At 51.5% G+C, this 13020-nt stretch overlaps 6 protein-coding genes across 6 annotated transcripts; 3 read left to right on the top strand and 3 right to left on the bottom strand.

The window, feature by feature from the left end:
* Window positions 1-1056: 1056 nt before the first annotated feature.
* aclL-0 (Cytochrome P450 monooxygenase aclL) lies at window positions 1057-2756 on the top strand (the record flags this gene model as incomplete). Its single annotated transcript, XM_032021974.1, has 5 exons — window positions 1057-1086; window positions 1146-1377; window positions 1430-1969; window positions 2022-2535; window positions 2597-2756. The coding sequence occupies 5 exons, from the start codon at window positions 1057-1059 to the stop codon at window positions 2754-2756; spliced, it is 1476 nt and encodes a 491-aa protein (XP_031892806.1).
* A 147-nt stretch (window positions 2757-2903) lies between these two features.
* Window positions 2904-3953, bottom strand: CGGC5_v010754 (uncharacterized protein; the record flags this gene model as incomplete). The annotated part of the gene is made up of 1 exon (XM_032021963.1): window positions 2904-3953. The coding sequence occupies one exon, from the start codon at window positions 3951-3953 to the stop codon at window positions 2904-2906; it is 1050 nt and encodes a 349-aa protein (XP_031892805.1).
* A 1563-nt stretch (window positions 3954-5516) lies between these two features.
* Window positions 5517-6210, top strand: CGGC5_v010755 (UPF0382 membrane protein; the record flags this gene model as incomplete). Its single annotated transcript, XM_032021952.1, has 2 exons — window positions 5517-5927; window positions 5998-6210. The coding sequence occupies 2 exons, from the start codon at window positions 5517-5519 to the stop codon at window positions 6208-6210; spliced, it is 624 nt and encodes a 207-aa protein (XP_031892808.1).
* A 1578-nt stretch (window positions 6211-7788) lies between these two features.
* Window positions 7789-9232, top strand: CGGC5_v010756 (uncharacterized protein; the record flags this gene model as incomplete). The annotated part of the gene is made up of 3 exons (XM_032021940.1): window positions 7789-8147; window positions 8199-8757; window positions 8819-9232. 3 exons carry the CDS (start codon window positions 7789-7791, stop codon window positions 9230-9232), a joined length of 1332 nt encoding a protein of 443 aa, XP_031892807.1.
* Window positions 9233-9360: 128 nt separating this feature from the next.
* Window positions 9361-9917, bottom strand: aspf3-1 (Peroxiredoxin Asp f3; the record flags this gene model as incomplete). The annotated part of the gene is made up of 2 exons (XM_032021929.1): window positions 9361-9820; window positions 9874-9917. 2 exons carry the CDS (start codon window positions 9915-9917, stop codon window positions 9361-9363), a joined length of 504 nt encoding a protein of 167 aa, XP_031892740.1.
* Window positions 9918-11369: 1452 nt separating this feature from the next.
* On the bottom strand, window positions 11370-12820 carry CGGC5_v010758 (Cytochrome P450 monooxygenase; the record flags this gene model as incomplete). Its single annotated transcript, XM_032021918.1, has 2 exons — window positions 11370-12233; window positions 12308-12820. The coding sequence occupies 2 exons, from the start codon at window positions 12818-12820 to the stop codon at window positions 11370-11372; spliced, it is 1377 nt and encodes a 458-aa protein (XP_031892722.1).
* Between the last annotated feature and the right edge of the window lie 200 nt (window positions 12821-13020).

Genomic DNA, 13020 nt, shown 5'->3' on the forward strand with positions numbered 1-13020 from the left:
CTGAACACGAAAGTAGAGTATTTGTTGAGAGCTGAGCCTTGGTTCTGGAGAATCAAGCTCCTCAATTTATCACATGCGACCGCATTACTTCCATTACCTCCTCGTCTTTGCATATCTCTTCCATTACACTCGGAGCTGCATCTTCGATGGCTTACAGCTCATTGGTTCATCCCATGTGGAGGTCGAACAGCCAGGGTACACCGCCAGGGAATCGGCACACAACAGGGTAGATGTTTCGCGCAGGCCTGTCACGTTTCGCGATATCTACGCCCGACCAGGGCACCCTGGGAGTGTTCGTCCGAGAACGAGTTGATCGTCCAGGGCATACGACCACTGAGCAGGAATTGCCTGGATAAGACCTCATCTGCCGGCCGGGCCAGCTCCGACGACGAACCCGACGACGGTGACGAGTAATTCCGTATTGTCACATTCGTGCGACAGCGCGGCACCGCAGCCACAGGCTGCCCCCACAGATCGAAGCTTTGATATCTATTCATATCAGTGGAAGAAACGGGTCCCGGCAGTAATCGCTAAAGTATATTAAATTGCTTGGCCGGCGGCGAGTCAGCCGCCCTCCACGATTACCCCAGAAGCCAAGATGAGCATCGACGAACGTCCCATCGCTGCCCAGTCCGTCCAAGCGTAACGGCGTAGGTTCGTGAAGTTCGGGGCCATCCGCTCCCAAGCCCACGGTGCAGGGTGACAATGGCAGCGGATCCTTTGACCGAAAGTTTAAGCACCTGCTTGATTGACAGATAACAGTACGCTGACGCCGCGAATTGATTTCTTGATAGGGAGCTGTCTGTATGACTCGCCAAGCGGCTCCCACACCCGACAGCGGCGATGCGTCATATTACGGGCGTGATTCCCTCCCCCTTTGGGAACGTGATGCCGTTTCCACATCCCGAGTACTCGTGGACAGCTGCGCATGAGAGTATTCTTGCCCTTGTCAGGTGATCCGTCGACTACGCCTTGCTCCGTTCGTTTCATATCCCCAAGGCCCTCCGCGCGGTATCGTACACAGGCGGGGTCTTGCAACCTCACTGACTAGCTGCAATGGCGGTGCTTGGAATTATTGTGCTTCTAGTAGGTCTGAGGGACGAAAACTTGACTAACAGATTGATACTAATCTAGCTCGATCCCAGGCGATCTTGGGAGTTGTCGCCAAGTGCGTTTACAACGCATTCCTACACCCACTTCGCCACTATCCTGGTCCGAAGCTGGCTGGAGTTACCCGCGCTTACTATCTCTGGTACGATGTCCGTGGGGTAAGTCACTGGAAGGTCAAGGAATGGCACGAGAAGTACGGCGAAGTCGTCCGAATTGCGCCGGGCGAGCTCTCGTACACTTCCAGTCAAGCCTGGCAGGCTATCTATGGTGCGTTTTTACACCCATTAGCTTGGTCTTTACATTGACTAACATGAATCAGGCTTTCCCAATCGGGAAGGTAATGGTAACTACGAGAAGGATGCCCAATGGTGGAACAAGAATGTCAATGGTGTTGAGAATATTCTCACTGCCGACGATGCCGGTCACAAGCGTATGCGTCGGCTCCAGAACCCAGCCTTCTCCGACAAGGCACTGAAGGCCCAAGAGTCCGTCATCACCGGCTATGTCAACCTTCTGGTTCATCAGCTCCATGGCCAGGTCTCCAGCCCCGACACGTCGTTGGTGGATATGAACTCATGGTACAACTTCACCACATTCGACATCATTGGTGATCTGGCTTTCGGTGAACCTTTCTATTGTCTCCGGGATGCGCAATGGCATTGGTGGCTTCATGCCGTCTTCGACATCTTCCAGGCCGGTACCTACCTCCGCGCCGCTCGTCGTTTCCCCTCGCCGTTGTCAGAGATGCTGCTGCTTCTCATTCCTCGCCGCCTCATCAAGACGAGAGTTGCCCAATTTAACTTTGGTGTTGAGCGCGTAAACAAGCGGTTAGAGAAAAAGACTGAACGCCCCGACTTCAGTAAGTGCCTCGCCGTCGGACATCGTGAAGAAGCTGCTGACCAACGGTGCAGTGTACTATGTTCTCCAAGGAACTGATGAGAATGGCATGACCATGGAAGAAATCTACGCCGCTGCCCAGGTCCTTATCGTCGCTGGAAGTGAGACCACGGCAACAGCACTAACCACCGCGACCTACTACCTCTGCGAAAACCCCGACACCTTGGCAAAGCTGACTGCTGAGATTCGCGACACCTTCGAAAAGGAGGAGGACATCACCATCCAAAGCACAGCCAAGCTCAGCTATCTCAACGCCGTCATCGAGGAGGCTCTTCGCCTCGGGCCCCCGGGGCCCGGAACCTTCCCTCGAGTCGTTCCTGGTGGAGGACGAACAGTGTGTGGCGAGTTCGTTGCTGGTGGCTACTCCGTCGGTGTGCACCACTTATCCGTCAACCGCTCCCCGGTCAACTTCCGCGAGCACGACGGGTTCCATCCTGAGCGCTGGCTAGGCGATGAGCGTTTCGAGTCAGACAAGAAGAGTGCCGCCCAGCCGTTTTCTTTCGGTCCGCGAAACTGCATTGGCAAGAAGTAAGTCATGACCTAGGCCCCTGATGTCTTTCTTGATATGAGATCTGACATATATATGCAGCTTGGCGTACGCTGAGATCCGCGTCATTCTCGCACGCGTCGTATGGAACTTTGACATGAAGTTGCACCCTGACAGTGCTGGATGGCTGGGACGGCAGAAGATGTTCACCACTTGGCACAAGACTGAGATGAAGGTTCATCTTTCTGCTCGTGCGAGGTGAAGATCTCTAGCCGGGGACTTTTGTCGACTGTACATACCCAAGATGGAGCAGCCTTGCAGCTGCACACCGCAACTTTGAATGAGAATAAATGAGTGACAGCATTGCATGCATAGACGTGAGTGTGAAAGACCGGAGCCAGCTCAAGTGTTATTGTAAAGAAGGATCAACGGGAGTACATGCAATGGGTTCATCCACCATCTTCTGCGGCCAAGCCAGCCACTCACTCCAGTACGTGCCAAGATGGGCCGAGATAGACTGGACCAAAGCCTTCCCAGCATTTGCATATGCCCAGTACTCCCTTGACAAATGCAGAAGGACCGCCCAGTACGCTAGTACCACAAGGGCTTCCGGCCGCCGCTGGTCTAACAAATTGACATACTCCGTTGGAACTCTGATCGACCACTCCTGTACGGTCGCTCGCCGTCTGCCTGGGGATATTCCAGGCTTATTTTGCACGTCAAACATGAGCTGCAGTGCATCAATCGCTTCACGACATGCCGAGCGCGTTGACTCGCCAAGATCGCTTTTGTCGAAGAGCTCCACCAAACCCGCGCATTCGGTGCCCCTTTCCATCGCGTCCGGCTCGATGATGATACTATCCACAAACGGTGAGTCTGGGCCTAGGTGTGCCACAAGATGACCTCGCAGGATACTCCAGGACCCAGCGACGATGGTGCGGATGCCACGGTGGAGGTTCATGCAGTGCACCAACTTATCCAACACTGTCGCGAAATTGCCTTGGTGAATGAAGGTGTCGAACAAGACATGTTGGCCGAGCCAAGTCGAGTAGAGAAATATTGCTAGGAAGTTGTCATTTGAAATCTCAGCTTTGGCAAGATTAAACTGCGACAAGGCTCTTGTTTGAAGTCGTGTTGCTTCGGCTCGGTAAAATGCTTGGTCCTTTCCAGGAAGGGTGCTCATATGAGCGGCTGATAAGGCCAGCAGTTCGTCCATGAGATATGGCGTACCAAGTGCTTGCTTGATGGACATTCGCTGAAATTTCTCCCGCGTCGAGTCTCCAAATTCCATCTCGGCCCCTAGCTCGTGCTCAAAATGGAAGAGCAGCTCCATATGGAGAAGGTCATACGGCTCTGTTGGTGGATACTGTGGCCTGTACAAGGGCTGCTCGATTGGGATAGAGCCAGCCGCCGCAGCCGATGACTCTGTTGATGCAGCTGGGCTCGGGCATTGGTACATAAATGCCGATGGCGAAGGTAGAGTCGTTTCGGTGTCGAGATACGAACACCGTCGGAGGGCGGTAGAACAGTTGACGCATGACGGGCGGCTTTCGTCGCATTTCACGTGGCGTTGTTTGCACTCCTTGCAGCCAAACCGCGATTTCCGATGCGGCGTTCTCTGACGCATTTTCCTTGACAGAACTGAGCTGACGAGGGTCCGATGGACGAACTGGCTCCGAAATGAAGATCGCAGAACCGAGTTGTTGCAGACTTTCAGGGGACGGGAGCAGTGGTGGCCGCTCAAACGTTGAGGTTCGACGACGTTGAATCAAAGTGCAGATTGAATGAAGGGTCCAGAGTGTTATCCCCGGCAGGACAAGCCCAGACACTCCTTTAAAGTCTCCAGATGATCCACGTCGTTGGGAGCCAAGCCACCCCGGTGCCGCCGGTCCTAGGCTGCATTCCCCAGATCCATGCACTGTGCTCGCGTAGGCAAAGCGACTTCACAGATCCTCAGGTACGGATTTCTCGATCAACAAAGGGACCAATTTCAATGGAGAAATCATGCTTAAATGGATGGAGGCTTCCGCTTGAAGCGTTTAAGAGGATCTCGTTGGGCCACTTGCAACAGAGGGATATTCGTTTGTCCTTGTTGCGATGGGTATGGCTACGTCTCCCGTTTGGACGCAATTACACATGGGATCAACAACTTATGCCAAGCCGGTAATAGCTCTAATATGTTTAATGGAAGAACGTCAGACTAGCAATAAGCAAACATTATCATATTATAACCAGATCACCAAGGTGAACGCTAATAGTTTTGAACTTCTTTTATTGAAGCACAGTTCGTAACTCATAAGTTTTACTGGGGGAGATGACGCCAGGTCCATCGCAAGGCAGTGCCCGGTGGATCGAATCCGTCGTATTTCAAGATCCCGCGTATTGAAAATTGAGCGATTCGCAGAGCATTCCAACCGTATTGCTAACCAGTCGGAATTGTTTGAATACGGGTGGGGCATTTGGCGCTAGTCTCCTTTTAGGCGCCGATCTCACTCAGGGTTTCCTGTCAATCGCAGTGACTTATGTGTTTTCTTAGCGATGTGTCTAGTTAGGTCAGGCAGGCGGCAAAATTCAAGTCGAAGTTGAACTAACTGAATGTCTATCTCAGTTATCTAGGAGGAAAAAAACTCGGAGGAAAAGACAACGAAAAGCAACAGACAAAAGTTTGTCGAATAGGCAAAAGAAATTGATTTCGCCCGGACTTGAACCGGAGACCTTCAGTGTGTTAGACTGACGTGATAACCAACTACACCACGAAACCATCTTTTCGGTTGACGAACTAGTCGGAAATTGACTCTGAGTTGCTCGCTTGGTCCAGCCGAGATTCCAGAATAGTTTGGTGGGCGTCTTGTCGTTGTAAATCGACGGGGTCGCTCGTGTTTAATCCCCACCTGGGATAAATTCAAATCTTGATGTTCAAATTCATGCTATTCATCGCCCCTTGAACCAGAGATTGTCCAGCCTGTCAGCTGAAGTCAAGCACTCTCGTTCATCTGATCGCTTCGTCGATGCGAACTCCACTATGACTTCGCGGCTGCGGCCGTTGACAGCTGGCTTTCCCGCCAAGATCACGATTACTCAGCCGGACTTGTCCAGTCGGCTCCTCGCGTGCTCTGTCGGCATTCGGAGCGTCGCGTTCAGCGAGCGAGCCACCAGGAGTCTTTCACCCTCACGACCCATCAGATCATCCCATCAATCCCTCATGTCCAATACTCAAGCCGACGAGACCACCTCGCTTCTTCCGACTCAATCACCCAAGCCCGATACCGTCGGGGACGAAGAAGAAACCATGAGCAGCCAGCTGTACTGGAAGGTCGGAGCTGTCTTTGGCGCCACCGCCGTCGGCTTCGGAGCCTTCGGGGCCCACGGCCTCAAGAACCGCATTTCTGATCCCGCAAAGATCGCCAGCTGGACGACCGCAGCCCACTACCAGGTAAATGGCCTCTCCCGGGGCTGTCGTCTCCGTCTGGTGAATTCGTCGGATGAATACTCATGAGAATTAGCTCGCCCACTCGATCGCTCTGCTCATCGCCCGCCAAAACCCCGTTGCTGCCGGTTTCTTCACCGCTGGCATGACCATGTTCAGTGGCAGCATCTACGCTCTCATCCTCAACCCCGACCTCAAGTTCCTCGGCCCTGTCACTCCCATTGGTGGTCTCGCTTTGATTGCTGGATGGCTGGCTCTTGCTTTTACCAAGGGACGTGTCCGCTTTTAAGGTGCTTTGAAGGCTGCCTTGCGAGGGTTGTCGCCGTTGCCGCGGTCTACAGCTACTGAGCTCAACATGTACTCCTACTTGTATCACATGCATTTTTATCATCATAAGCGCTGCAATGAACATCGCTGCTCTCCAATCGAAATCTGATGATTGCACCCAAAACATCCTGCCTCACTTGATAGTCAGAATTGTCTGAGGTCGGCCACTGTCAACATTCACGCTGCCGCCTCTCAGCCTGGCCATGCTATATGTCATCACTCCGGCCGGAAAATACCCATCCGAACAAGGTCTTCAGTTCACCCATCTGCACACCCAGTGTTTGGTTGCCAGAACTAGGATAGTTGAGTGATGCGGTGCCAACCCTATCAGACGCCTTCGTTGCAGAGTCACTTGAGGCCGCCGCTGGCGCACTACTTGGAGTGCTCTCAAATGATTCTATCGCCGACTCGATAGCGTCTTGTTCAAAACCAGAGACATATCGTCGTGCGATTCCAGCGAACTCGGATATGATACCGCCTGGTCATGCTCCTTGCGATACGGAGTCAATTACGCGAAAGTATCCAGAAGCCACGTCCAAGATCGCAAGATTCTCTTCGGTTCTCGCATGTTGCGAGTTTTGAATGACGAAGTTGAAAAGAATGAAATGTGCCGACAACGGCATTGTTTTAGCTATGCTAGTACAGCGTCACCGACGGGTAAGCACTGTATTTGAATCAGGATGAGATTGATCTATGCCTGTAATTAGATTACAAGATGGGAACAAGGGGTTCAAAGTCAATCAGCCTCACAATGCTGCGAACAGAATCCATGAGATTTACTTTGCAACCCTCACGATAAGTCACTTCCTCTCGACCGGTATGGATGGACAGTCTTTTCAAGGAAAGTACAACGCTCCAGTAATCATGGTTGGTTTACAGAAGCACCGCTTTCAAGCTGGGTATGAGATTGAAATCAAGCTGCTCATTTGTTTCTTCTGGTCTGGGCGCTGAAGGGACGGGCATCCGCCAACCCTCCAAAAGACGTCGAACGTGGCCGGCGGCCATCGCGATCGTCGGTTTCAACGACGTAGTGATCGAGAAAAGAGATGACTATGTGATTGATGAGATTCTGGCAAGGCGAATCGCAGATGTAAACCAGTAGTAGCCTTCAAAAATGCAGCCTGGAGCCAAAAGCATCACGCAGCCTATGTCCTCGTCTGCCAGGACCTTGAACGGAAACAATCAGCCGGCGAAGTCCTATCGATCTCAGAGACAAAGGGATCATGGCAACCATGCATGTTCATCCTCTCCCCTTCGCTCTTGCATCTCTCGTCCCCGTCGCCCTTGCCTCTGTCGTCGTTTCGAGGGCCACAATACTCTGATAATAACCTAGTATCCTCTATGACTTGAGCTTGGACCAAGCGAAGCTGAGCTTTCGCAACAACCTGAAGTCTGGACTCTGAGGAAGGAAGCCCCCTTCCCCCCTTCCATTGAGAAATTTTCAACTTACCCTCACTTCATACCTTCCACGACACCACAACAAAACGTCAGTCTTCATTCACCAACGCCATCACTTCAACTACCCCCTTTCTCTTCTAAGATGCCTTGTGTCCAGGATCTGGTCTTCGAGTGTGATTTGGCTTACGAGCCGGTCTGGGACGTCTACGCGCCTGCTTCGCACATCCATCTCCACGCGGAAGGTACTGAACCCACTCTACCCAAGGTGTATGCAACCAAAGCGCACTTTCCCTACTGCCAGCTCCTGCCTGAGCTTCAAGTTCAAGTCAACAGCTATCTCACCAAGAAGGATCTTGCAATGCTGTCCAGCACTTCATCATCAATGAGAGCCGACTTGATGGCCAATGCTCTTGGTACCATTTGCATCGCTGGGACCGTTTCAGAGGTGTTGAGAGAGATTCAAGATTTCAACGATAGGCCTCACATTGTGAAGGTCGCGAGGTAAGTACTGGATTTTCTTTCACCAAACAAAGGCTGACGTCCCTTGAAAAGATCCCTCAAGATCGCAATTCACTCTGAAGATTTCGCGTCCATGGATCTTCCGATTTGTGCACCGAGGCAACAGACATATTTCAAACGCCACGGTCTCGGAACGCATCTTGGCTATGCTCTGACGTCTATAGCACCGTTTATCGAGGAACTCATCCTGTCGATCAGTGTTACTGACCAAATGAGTAGTATCGAATGTCTTGAGCGAAGTCTCGTTTATGCAACCCCTTGTTTGTGTTTTGAGAAAATGAAGACATTGCGGCTCAGGCTTGGCGATCGCAGGGCGGGGTCTCGGCTGGGTGAATACTTGATTTCCCGGTGCCCTTCCACGAAAGCACTTTTCTGGTGGGACACTGCGAATTACGACAACAAACTCATTCGAATCAACGGTCCCTTTCGAAGCGATACTTTGACATCTTTCACTTTGGGAAATACGAAGATGACCTATAAGAGCACCTTCATACGCACCATTCTTCTGGCGTTCCCGCAATTGGAGCGATTTGCCATGTTTGGTAGCATTCATGACGACGCAGTGGACGAGTTGACCCATTACGTTCACAATGTAAGGCTTGCCCCCTCGATACCTGGAGGAGTGACCCAGTGAGCTAACCTGCCTTCCGTAGGGGGTCCTTGAGTTCGGAAGATGTCTCAAGATGTTATATATACCGTTCTTATGCTTTGAAAATAACGCCCCGGAGTGGGCACGTATTGCCAGCTTCTTTCTACGCTCACTACCGAAATTGGAGCAAATTCAGTTGACTCCGTGGAGGATCTTTGATATCGATCATCTGGTCGTTGCCCGAAATGCCAAGGTGCAGATAGGCTCTTCCGACGTCGATTCCAACATCACCTACTGTCGGTTGCCGGTGGAAGAGGCCCTGGAGAGATGGCCGTTCAACTCCTTCGAGCTCCCCATTGAAGGCTCTCTCGCGGAGGACGATGCCGACTGGAACCCGATTTCGGACATCACGATTGAAACAGATCTTTTCCACAACGACGGAGACGACGGAGACGACGGAGACAACGGAGACAATTGAAGACGATTGGGGGCAACGGTGATGACAATCCCATTGGAGAAGGGGTCAAAGAAGTTGTTCCAGAACGGGAAAACAGGACTTGCGGTGCGCCCATTGGAAATGTGCGTTTAGACCTGTACTGAGCTCATCTACAACTTCGCGAGCACTGCATCAACACCGCTAACACTGACTTCCTTCGGGACCTCCTCCTTCTCCGCGTACACAATCTTTCCGTTGTCAATCACGAGCGCGTACCGCGCACACCGTTCGCCCATCGTCCATCCGATCTGCTTGCTGAACGCCAGCTCGCCGTCGCTAAGGAAGAGGATCTCCTCGGGGCTGTTCTTGACGTTGTTGGCCTTGCTCCAGGCGCTCATCACGAAGGCATCGTTGTATGCGATGCAGGCGACGATGTCGACACCCTTGGCGATGAGGTCCTTGCGCTTCTCAATGTAGCCGGGGAGGTGGCGGGCGGAGCAGCCTGGGGTGAAGGCACCGGGGACGGCGAAGAGGACGACCTTCTTGTTGGCCCATTCGGCAGAGGCGTCGTAGGATATCGGGAGGCCGCAGGCTGTGAGGGATTCGGTCTGGGGGTCGTAAGGGACGTAGCTTGGAGGTTTGGTCAGTCCTCTGTCGTCAATGGGTCGAAGGGAGGGGCTTACGTGAATTTGGTGCCGGAAGGCAGGGAGTCGCCGACTTTGACCATGGTGACTGATTAGAGAGAATCAGAAACTGTATCTGGGTAATATGAAGGGATTTGGAGAGGAATTGATGCTTCTGGCGACGTGGACGACTGGTCGATGGCAAGATATCAATGTGACGGATGTGTTTGTTGAGAGAGGGGAAGATTTGAAATCGACAATATCTGTGCTACAATTGGCGTCATTGGTTTGACCTCGGCTTCAGTTTCCCCGCCTCCTACAAAGCTCCGACCAGAAGATGGATTGGGGAAAAGCAAAGTTGCAGCCGGGACCCACATTCCAGCAGCCGGACATGGAGTTTTGGTTGAGCTTCTTGCGTCATGGGCAGGGAGCTAGCTCTAACCTTATTCTGTGGGATATTTCGAGATGACTGGGGTTCAATTGGAGGTGGCACAGAAGTTCACTGAACATTTGCTTCGGTTTTCTTGTATTATCTGTCAACTCCAATGCAATGAATCGACGTTGGAGTCGGGGCAGCAAAATCTCCAATCCTTGCTGTGCTCCTTAGAATACTTCGAAGGCAACTCGACCTAGAACAAACTACCTCCCGCGACAAAGCCAACAATGTTTCCTTTCCGGCAAGACAAATCCCAAAGAACCTCATGTTGTCAAAGAACAGCTCCCTCAATAGTAGGTCTGTTGAAGAGGGACGCCGCCAATTCAGTCGCACAAGTGAATTAAGTGCTTGACGGTGCCATGGTACTGACTGGTGGCTGCGAACATGGTCTTGCTCAGCTGAACTGGGGTTAGATTGCCACCAGCAATCAAAGCCTTCAACGTGGGATGAGATGGAGGTGAATGGGAGTGGGGCCTGTACCAGACGGGAAGGACGGTGAAGTCAGACAGAAGATGCGATTGATGCGGAATACTCTCCGACGAATGTGCATTCACATGGCAACAGAATGTCATCTCACCTTCATGCCACATAATGTCGGAAGATCGAAGCTAGAAGTTTAACACTCATCACGAAGACAACCAAGAATGGGAAATAATGGGGTAGCGGCAAGGAAGGAACTCATAACAGTCGTAATGTAGCCAATTGAACGGTTTTTGTGCACGTCTGGAATGATAACGTTGGCGACCAAACGACCAGAGATGCCCATACACTCTTTAGCATGTCCTAGCTAAGTGATCCGTTTGTCTCTATCATGAATTTTCCTGCCTTCAACTGATGTGGCGAAATATCACTCTGACTAAAAGCTCTTACTTTTGCTCTCTTCCTGAAAACCTTCTTTCTAACCTTGAGAAATGTACTTGGCCGTAATTACAGCTGTGGTGTGAAACATATTGAATATCCATCTGAAGCCTCCGCGATTAGCAGGGCAGACTCTTGATTGCTTTGGAAAAGAGTGACGTTGAAATGAAGGCAACTTGAAATCACCCCATCATAACAACCCTTACTACCTTAAGGTTGGTGTATGTGAAAGTTGCCCGTTTAAAGCTCCTCATTTCTCCCGCTAAATCTCTATGTTGCTTGCCTTAACATGGCGGAAAGCTACATTTAACCCAGTCTGAGATGTAAACCAATGGTTCACGAATTTGTAACCCTCTCCGATCTTCACGTACTCCATGTCATATTTCAAAAGCAGTGTTCCAACTAATTTGGTGACCTCCATGATGCTGATATGCTTGCCACTGCATGTGTGCGATCCATGTCCGAATGCAAGGAATGATCGTTCCATTCGGCGAAGCTGCGCCTCGGTTGTACCGTTTTCACCAACAAGCCATCTCTCCGGGATGAATGCATCAGGATCTGGGAAAATATCCGGGTCACGATGAACCACCCATGGAGACATACCGACCTCTGTCCCCGGTGCTAGGTAGTACTTGCCTATTGTGGCTCCTGTTGGAGGTACCACTCGACCAAGCAGTTGACCAACAGAAGGATGTAAGCGCATAGCTTCTTGAATGACTGCTCGTAGGTAAGGGATTGCGTATGCCTTAGTAAAAGTGACTGGCAGCCGTAGGTTCTCCCGGACATCTTTCGCCAATCGCGCGTAAGCTCTGGGGTTGCGGAGAATGTTGTAGAGGACGGATCTCATAGCGGCGGCCGTGGTGTCGGAACCAGCTGAGAGATTCCCAAAGGCGTGAGTGATGATCTCACGATCTGGAATCGACTTGGGATTGGCGTCCTGATTGAGGCCTAATCGGGCCAAGAATGTCATGGGCGCATCCTCTGCGGGAGGCTCACGCCGCGTTCTCTCAAGCTCCTTGGTCGCCAGGTCAAATAAGGCCGTGCCAGATTTATCACTACCGGTCATGTACTTTGCGATTATTGGGTTGCCCAATAAGACTGGATGCACCCAAGGCACATGGCCCATCTAGTTTACCAGTTTCTGTCAGTTGACCCTTGTACTACGTCTATTACTTCAGTCTCGTGCTACACATGACTTACAATAGACATGTAACTGGTGAAGAGATCGAGAGTTGGGAAGAAGCCGAGATGGCCACCTTTCTCCATGTAGGAGAGGTCTCGCCCCATGGTCAAAGTGCACACTGCGTCCATGGCGAACATCTTTAGCAGGGTTCCCAAGTCGCAGACTGTTCCAGATGAGGCATTCCTGTCCAGAATGGCGACCAATCGGTCCATGACGGTGTTGATCCATGGTTCGAACTGTACCAATCCATTCATACTGTATGCATTGGCAGCGTTGCGCTTCATACGTGAGTGGAGTCCTTTGTCATGTTGAATTACGAACGGATCCGGGACCAGGCCTTCCTCGTCATAGAGAGCTGAAAGATCATAGAATGCGGATTTGATGAACTTGGTGCCGATGCCGTATATCTGGTTGATTTCATCCACGTCGGATATCGCTACCAGGTTCGGCGCTACACGCACGATTTTGCCATACTTGGCGTGCCATTTCAGCTCGTCCAGGTGGTGGTGGCCTCGGTAGACCGACCACATTCGTGGCAGCGTAGTTAATGAGTTTATCAAAGGACCAGGAACTTTGGATAGCCTCTTTTGGTAACGATTCCAAAGAAGATAGGCCAACACCAAACACGGCAGGACCAAATGCCATTTCTGTTGTACCAACACAACGATTTTTGAAGACAGGGCCATGGCTCGTAGATCAGCGCGCTGGAGTTGGAAAAGCACAACGCCGT

The sequence above is a fragment of the Colletotrichum fructicola genome (genome assembly GCF_000319635.2).
Source record: "Colletotrichum fructicola Nara gc5 chromosome Unknown KSG_Nara_v1_contig06, whole genome shotgun sequence".
NCBI lineage: Eukaryota > Fungi > Ascomycota > Sordariomycetes > Glomerellales > Glomerellaceae > Colletotrichum > Colletotrichum fructicola.